At 47.3% G+C, this 8,096-nt stretch overlaps 1 protein-coding gene across 1 annotated transcript; it reads right to left on the reverse strand.

Moving 5' to 3' along the window:
• Positions 1-1,010: 1,010 nt before the first annotated feature.
• On the reverse strand, positions 1,011-8,096 carry MFAP1 (microfibril associated protein 1). The gene is made up of 8 exons (XM_060755465.2): positions 7,666-8,096; positions 5,609-5,958; positions 3,647-3,838; positions 2,857-2,961; positions 2,608-2,768; positions 2,005-2,164; positions 1,633-1,722; positions 1,011-1,475 (listed from the first exon to the last, which is right to left on the reverse strand). The coding sequence occupies exons 1-8, from the start codon at positions 8,090-8,092 to the stop codon at positions 1,293-1,295; spliced, it is 1,668 nt and encodes a 555-aa protein (XP_060611448.2). The 5' UTR covers positions 8,093-8,096; the 3' UTR covers positions 1,011-1,292.

Below are 8,096 nucleotides of genomic sequence, written 5' to 3' on the forward strand. Positions count from 1 at the left end.
CCAATTCTGCACTTGTTTCCATTTCTGCTGGTGAAATGTGCTGTTAGCTCATTAATATTTTATACTGGCAATGCCCAGGTTATTTGAATAAGGCATAGTTTGTTTTGGGGTGCCAGGTAATATCATTTAGTTAATTAGTAACGCTACTGATTAGAAAGAAGCCAGTCTTTGATTTTGTTTTTGTGAATGCTCCCTTTAGAAAATACATAACGATGTGGATGAACTATAATTCCTAGAATCTTGGGTCAGTCCTCCCCAAACCAGGCCTGTATGCGAAATAACTGGGTTCAGTTCTCTCTGGATGCAGGTGAACTACAACTCCCAAAATAAAAGTCAATGCCCACAACCCCCTGCTGGTCATGGGGCTTCTCTGTGGCAAGGTTGGTCCTGGACCATTGTCGGTGTGGGTCTCAGCTTATCTGGATGCAGGTGAGCTAAATTCCACACCAGGAAGCCTGCCTGTGATAAAATCTAGGATGAAATTCTCCCCAAATGAAAACACTCCTTGGGTGGTGGGCCGTAGTGTTTGGGGAGAACATTAGCAGGGTTTGGGCTACATGATCATGGTGCTAGCTATAACCTGCAATGTCAATTGAGAGTGCTTTTGGAGGTTTCTCAGCACGTGTAACTATAGCCTGTTTGTGGGGGCCAGAGGTTGTCAGTGGACACCTCCGCCACATACACATTTTTCACTTTTATTGTCTACAGATTAGTGGCATTCTAATTTTTTTTAATGGCATTCTAATAAACTGTGTGGTGTTGTGTGACACCATGGAGACTGCTCTAACTACTCAAGGCAGTTTTTGGTCCTGGACTTTTAAGCAAGCTTTCTAATGTAAAAGCTGTCAAGGCCAGATCTTTGGTTGGATTCTTATCCTTCTAGCAGTTGCTGCCTCCAAAGCAGTTCTCCATGACTGCTGATAAAAGAGTTTCTTAAGCAAAGATCAGCGTCTGTGATTGACATGTGTATCCCATCCATTCCAAGAGACAGGCCATGTAACACAGCAATATCTTGGTAAGAAATATCTTTAATAGAGATGTTTGTCTTCCATCCCACCCCCTCTTCGCAGTACTCCATAAAAACAGGGGATCCTTGTGGTTGCCAAAGGAAAAATGGTAGAGGAAAGAGTTATATTCCAAATGGGGTGCTATTGAAAGAGGGCCAACAGGAGGAAGGTGACAAGAGGGGTAGTGTCTCTGCAAATGAGAAATATTCTGGGTGTAAGTCGAACTCGGTAGTCCCAAGCCACAACGAGGGCAAAGGCTCCATTACTGATCGAGAAGTGTGCCACTCAGGTGGCCTTCCGCTTCTTGGCTGAGGGTCTGTCAAAGACATCCCGCACGCCGGCAGCCTTCTGCTTGAAGAACTTGGTATTCTGTGCGCTCTCCTGGCCCCAGGCTGAATCAAAGGAAGTGGTGTCCTGGTCCACCAGGTGAGTATACTTGGTTCGCCCAGAGCGCCCAAAGTTCTTCACCTGCAGAAAAGAAGGAGCATTGAAAGGGTACTCAGTCAGGGAGCTTCTTGACCACTACAAGATACAGAACTCTGGGTACACAGGACTTCATGTGGAGAAGCAAAGCTATCAATGACACCAAACCCTGCAGTTCAAATACTAACTCCTTTTCACATACCTGCATGACTTTGGGCAGAATTGTCTTATTAAAGTGGTCTTCCAGAGTCGGGGCACTGAAGTCCCTCTTGTAGACATCCTCGTCTTCATCCTGGAAATGAGAACAAAGTTTAGTGGACCTGGTGGATGGAGACGCTCTGGGGGCAGCAAGGAACACAGAACATGGCTGGCAAGAGTTGGTTTGGCCTTGCCTTGGGACCAGAGGCTTTGCTGGAACAGATTTATTATTTTCTTCGGGGAAGGAAGGAACGGCAGGAGTGAGGCCAAGAGACCCTGGCAGGAGATGCCTGGTGGAGCGTCCTCCCACCTTCTCTTCTGAGCTTGGATCTGCCCAGAGAGGCAGAGAAGAGGCATTGAGGGCATTCCTACTTACCATGAAGAAAGCTCCCCGGTGGTAGTACTTCTGCAGGAATTTGTATTTGCCTTTCACGGCCTTGTTGGTGATGACCTTGCCGTTGGCCCGGAGCTCTGCGCGTCGCTCCTCCTCTGTCAGGTTCCGCACACGCTCAATCTCTGCCTTCTCCTTCTCCAATCTGGATAGCACCAAAAAAAAGTGAAACAAAAGAACAAGGCAGGTCTCATCTCCGCTTTCCATCCAAAACACCCTATTCTGGGTGGGAGAATCATCTGTCCCGTCCAGCAGAGCTGGGAACCAGGGAGCAGCATTTGAATTGGCAGGGGCAGGTTTTAAAATGCAAGCACACACTGCCTTTGGACCATCCAAAACAGAAACTGGCAGTATCATGATCCCTGTGTGTAAATCTGTGGTATAGTTTGTGCATTTCTGGTCATCATGCCTCAAAAAGAAAACCAGATTGCTTTCTCCCTGCAGCATCTACTCCGTCCCCTTTTTGCTCAGTCCCAAAGGATGTGAGTATCATTCCCCGCCCCCCCAATCAGCCCCATATGGGTCCCATCCTCCTCTCCTGCTCTTGAATGGAGCCCCCAGGCATGCTTCAGATCTGGGACAACTTACGCCTCGCGCTCCTCACGGTCCCGCTTGATGCGCTTCAGCTCCCGGACTTTCCACGCCTCATATTCTTCCTCGTCGTTTTCATCGTCCGTGTCCAGAGCATCAAGGGCTGCCAAAGAGCGCCTGTTCTCCTCCAGCTCTTTCTTAGTTTCCTCTTCGACAATCTGATAAGATGACAGTGAATCTTTTGGTATCCAACCACCAGCCTCTTTATGTTGCAGCGCCTCCACCCAGACACCTCTCCCCAAGTACCTTCAGTGTGTACTTGCGCCTCTCCTCGGCCATCCGCTTGGCCTCCTGCTCCAGCTCCTTCTGCTTCAGGCTTTCCGCCTCCCGTTCCTGAACTGTGACCCTGTCCTTTCTGCAACAGGTGTCAGAAATATTAAATATTAACAAGGCATTTTCAATTACAGAAACGTGAGTTAAGCATTGAAGAGGTTAAATGGATGCAATGACTCAGCAGAAGTTGTATACCAGCAGATGTGCCTGTAGCTTAGTAGGCCTCTATGTTAGTTTTCCTCAGTGGAAGAAAGGTTTCAGTCTGTGAGAAGGCTTCACAGTGGGAGGTAGACCTTAATCTGTGAGAGAAGCCTGTGTGAGGTAAGCCTTGGTATGAAAAGGCCTTGTGGGTAAAGCTCCAGAGTACAGGTTGAACTTTACTTGTGTCATGGAAGCCTTGTTCTTGTAAACAGTGCAACCATGTTATTTTACTATAAAGAAAATCTTCCTATGGAAGACAGAACATTAGTTTGTGTGTTCTTTTTATCACTTTTTGCTACTGTGCTGGGTCACGCTGCTGGAGATAACTTACTCTGCTGTGCATTTATGAGGAAGGTCTTTTGTTAATAAGCCCACTGGCCCCACAACAGGCATTTCTGGTGAGCTACAGACACTCTCCAAACAAAGTCTCTCCTAAAACCTACTAAGCAGGAAGCCCAGACTCAACTGGCTGTTGGATTAAATGGCACTACCAAGCACCAGACACCTCCAGACTTCAGCTCTCCAAACCCTCCCACCTCCTTCTGCCTTGCAGAGACAATACTTGCTTGCGAATGAAGACTGGCTTGAGGCGCGGCTCCGTTTCATCCTCGCTATCTGTGTATTCCTCGTATTCAGACTCTGATTCGGACTCCTCCCCAGAGTGACCCTCATCTTCCACCTCCATAACTTCCAACTCCTCATTTTTCCGTTCCTCAGCCCGCTGGCGCATCATGCTACGGCGACGCTCAATTTCCTATCAAGAAAGAAGACATGGAATCTACTTGTATGACTGCCTCAAGGAGAGGCATCTCTGGTCAGAACAGAAAAGAAAACCATGCTCTGGTAGGCTTCTGTCAAGTGGCAGGTTTCTGGTTCTCAGGTGACATAACCCTGGTTTTCCATGGAGAAGGCTCTAGATGCAATGGCAGGCAGGCAGGGACGTGTGAGATCTGTCCAGGAATTTCCATTCAGGGAAAATCATGCAAGGCCAGAGGAACTAATAACACTTGCCAACACACATTTTGGTGCTTCGAATGTTTGACTTGTTTCTGGGTATATGTGAGCGGCCGATTCCAAGAACGGCACCCATTTTCCCTATCAGCTTTAGTTTTTGAAATATAGAACATATGCTAACTACCAGTTGCCATCTGCTTGCCCACAGAAAATCACAATAACCATATATATGAAACTAGAATTGATGTGGTCTCTTGAATTTTCTGAATAAGGGGTCCAAAGAACCCTAGGAACAGGCCCAAAAACCAAGAATATATTATTGGGTCGTGCAGTGTAATCTCATCAAAGGTAAGAAAGATTTCTAAAGTGGCCGAGAGAAGGCCGAGGTGTCTCGGCCATGGCTTCTCTTGCAAGTAAAGCATGCACTACAACTGCAGGTGGCCAAAGACTGGCTTCCAGAACAACCCTATTTTTTAGGTTTTTCAAGCTTCAACAAGAGTGTTTCTGATGATGATGATAATAATAATACTGAATATGAATTTTTAATGGGGAATAGCTGAGAGAGGAGACTAGAAGACTTAAGGATAATACTCAAAGAAGAATATTTGACTACTGGACTTCACATTTGGTGACTACATTACTCCTCTCTTTGATATAGTGTTTGGGGTATTTTAGATAATTCTTGTAATTGTAATTGATGTGAAGAAATAGATGTATCAATAGTAACTTTGTACACTGACAATTGCTTCTTCCTCTCTTCAACTCCTTCTCACCCTTTTTGTGACATACTTGATATTTGTAACTATTTAACTTACTAACAGTAATTTCCCCACCTCCCCCTTTCTCTCTCTCTCATTATTTTGTTAACCTTTTTCTTTATTTCCTGCTTTCCCCTTCCCCCTTCTTGGACCGAGCTTGGCACACAGAACCTCCATGACCAGTAAAACATACTGGAGTTATTTGAGGAAAATCCACCATGACTTGGGGGAGTTGTAGTTCACCTACATGCAGAGAGCACTGTGAACCCAAACACCAATGGACCAAACTCAGCATACATACCTGATATGCCAAAATTTGATTACTGGAGAGGTTTGGGAGGAACTGACCTTCCTTTCTGGGAGTTGTAGTTCACCCATAACCAGAGAAACTGTGACCTCCATCAATGATGGACCTGGACCAAACTTGGTACACAGAACCCCCATGAGCAACTGAACCTACTGTAGGAGTTTTGAGGGGACTGACTCACCATAGTGGGAATTGTAGTTTACTCTACAGCCAGAGAGCACATTGAACCCTACCAATAATGCATCTAGAGCAAACTTGCCCAACATAACAAACTTGAAGTACTGATGGAGGTTTTCAAGGTTATCCTGGCACAATATGAGTTGCAGCTCATCCACAACCTTATGCATTTTGTACAATTAAAACATTGATTTTTTTAAATAACCTGGGCAAAGCCAGGTACTCAAGTAAGTGTATATGTATGTGTGTGTATACACACTCACACACAAAAGATCAGAGTTTCTTCTGCCAAGAAAGAGCATACAGCACAACCCAAGCTGCCCTGTACCTCGTCATCCACTTCCTCCTCTTCCTCCTCGCTGGTGTCCTCTCGCTCCACATGCCAGTCCTCTCCCTCCACTTCGGAGTCGCTCTCCCCTATCACCTCCGGCTCCACAATCTTTCGGTGCCGCGCCAACCTCTCCTCTACGTCCTCTGAGATGCGGTTCTGGAGGCGGCGCAGGCGGGGGTCGCTGGCCAGCTCCTCCTCCTGCTCCTCGGGCTCTTGCTCCTGCTCCTTGGCCTTCTTGATGAACTGGAATTCCTCCTCCTCCTCATCCGAGGATTCCATGGGCGCATAGTCTGGGCGCTTCCCCGAGACATAGCGCTTCACCTTCACCTTCTCCATGGAGATCTCCCCTGAAGATATGAAGCAGAAAAAGAAAGGGTCACCAAATCATCTATCTATGCAATAAAGGTCAAAATATTTGTATATTTGTTAACATATGTATCAGCATATGTGTTTATCTATTTTTCCACAAACTCAGCACGCATACTTGCACAACCAGCTTAAAATACTGGTGACATTAGGGAGGCACAATAGTGCATGATGGGAACTGAAATCAAGGCCCTTCAGGGGTGCTGCCTGAGCCCCACTCACAACTGAAGGAGGGCATGGGAATTACAGCTGGCCAAACGTGGACCATGTGAGGGTTGCATCCTTCACCTGAACCATTTTAGAAATGATCCCATTATGCAGCAATATGTTTTCTAATGGGTCCATTCATAACAACCAAAACCAAACAAACAACTCTTCCTAATAAATAGGACTACAAAATATCTAACATGGGTACCACCGGGAACATAATAATAATAATAATAATAATAATAATAATAATAATTCTTACCCGCCCCTCCTCACGGCTCAAGGATCCCCTGTCTTTATTATGATTTTAGAGATTTGTAATACTGGTAGCCAGATTTTTTTATTAAATAAAGACTGGGGAGCTCCGGACAAGAAACAATCAGGGACAGCTAATCACCTGGAGCCCCTGGTGGCACAATAATAATAATAATAATAATAATAATAAAGCTTTATTTGTACCCCGCTACCATCTCCCGAAGGAAGAAGCCCCCGGTGGTGCAGTGGGTTAAACCCCTGTGCAGGCAGGACTGAAGACTGACAGGTCACAGGTTTGAATCCGGGGAGAGGCGGATGAGCTCCCTCTATCAGCTCCAGCTCCTCATGCGGGGACATGAGAGAAGCCTCCCACAAGGATGATAAAAACATCAAATCATCCAGGCGTCCCCTGGGCAACGTCCTTGCAGATGGCCAATTCTCTCACACCAGGAGTCACTCCTTACACGACAAAAAAAAATCTCCTGAAGGACTCGGTGCAGCTTACAAGAGGCAATGGGTTAAACCCCTATGCCAGCAGGACTGAAGACCAACAGGTCACAGGTTTGAATGCGGGGACATGAGAGAAGCCTCCCACATGGATGGTAAACCACCAAAACATCTGGGCATCTCCTGGGCAATGTCCTTGCATATGGCCAATTCTCTCACACCAGAAGCGACTTGCAGTTTCGCAAGTCGCTCCTGACATGACAAAAAAGCTAATAATCTCTCAACGAAGGATGCCCCCAGGCAGTAAGAAGCCACACCTTGAAAACTGCTAGGCCATTAAATGCTAATCAAGGTGGCCCATTGGAACATTCACACCTGCTTCAAACAGACAAGCGTTCTTTCTCCCATCCTAGACATTCCACAGATATATAACCCTAGTTTCCAACAGACCTCACAACTTCTGAGGATGCCTGCCATAGATGCAGGCGAAACGTCAGGAGAGAATGCTTCTGGAACATGGCCATGCAGACCAGAAAACTCACAGCACCCCAGTAATTCCGGCCATGAAAGCCTTCGACAACATAGTAACAGCAAAGAATAAGAATAGGAAGGGATTTTTAAAGGTGCTTCAGTCCAACCCCCTTCGGCCAGGACGGAAGACACGATCAAAGCTCTCACGACAGGTGGCCACTCGGCCTCTGTTCAAAGAAGGAGACCAGAAAGGAGGAGGCGCAGAAGAAGCAGGCCTCAGCGGGGCCCGAATATGGCCACGTTCTCACCTTTCTCATTTCGGACGGGGACGGCCCCCGCCGTGGACTGGATGGGCGGCTGCTTCATGAGGGCGCTGCTGGAGCCCGACATGGCGGCGGTAGAGGCCGTAGAAGCGGCAGAGGCAACACTAGGCACGGCGGATCCCTCTCGCTTCGCCTCTCGCGGGGAAACCCGGAACCGGAAGCTTCGTAGGTAAACAAGCCCAGAGGGAGCGCGTGACTTCCGCTCCCAAAGAGGACCAACGAGCGGAGCTGGATAGAGCGACTCATACCGTCTGCGCCCTCTGTCGGCGCGGAAGCGTCTTCCTGGGCCAGACTTCTTCCGGAAAAGGTGGCAGACGGGGATTTCCTCTGAGGCTGAGAGAGTGTAATCCAGGCCTGGACCAACTTGGGCCCTCCAGGTGTTTTGGACTCCACATCCCACAATTCCTAACATCCTC

This window comes from Anolis sagrei, chromosome 9 (genome assembly GCF_037176765.1).
Source record: "Anolis sagrei isolate rAnoSag1 chromosome 9, rAnoSag1.mat, whole genome shotgun sequence".
NCBI classification, from domain to species: Eukaryota; Metazoa; Chordata; class Lepidosauria; order Squamata; family Dactyloidae; genus Anolis; species Anolis sagrei.

Excerpts from the sequence above, each read along its gene's own strand:
- MFAP1 (XM_060755465.2), bottom strand. The coding sequence starts at position 8,092 with ATGTTAGGAATTGTGGGATGTGGAGTCCAAAACACCTGGAGGGCCCAA. Across the intron at positions 5,959-7,665 it reads CCCCGTCCGAAATGAGAAAG|GGGAGATCTCCATGGAGAAG; the intron begins GTGAGAACGTGG and ends TCATATCTTCAG. Across the intron at positions 2,769-2,856 it reads GGCGCAAGTACACACTGAAG|ATTGTCGAAGAGGAAACTAA; the intron begins GTACTTGGGGAG and ends TCATCTTATCAG.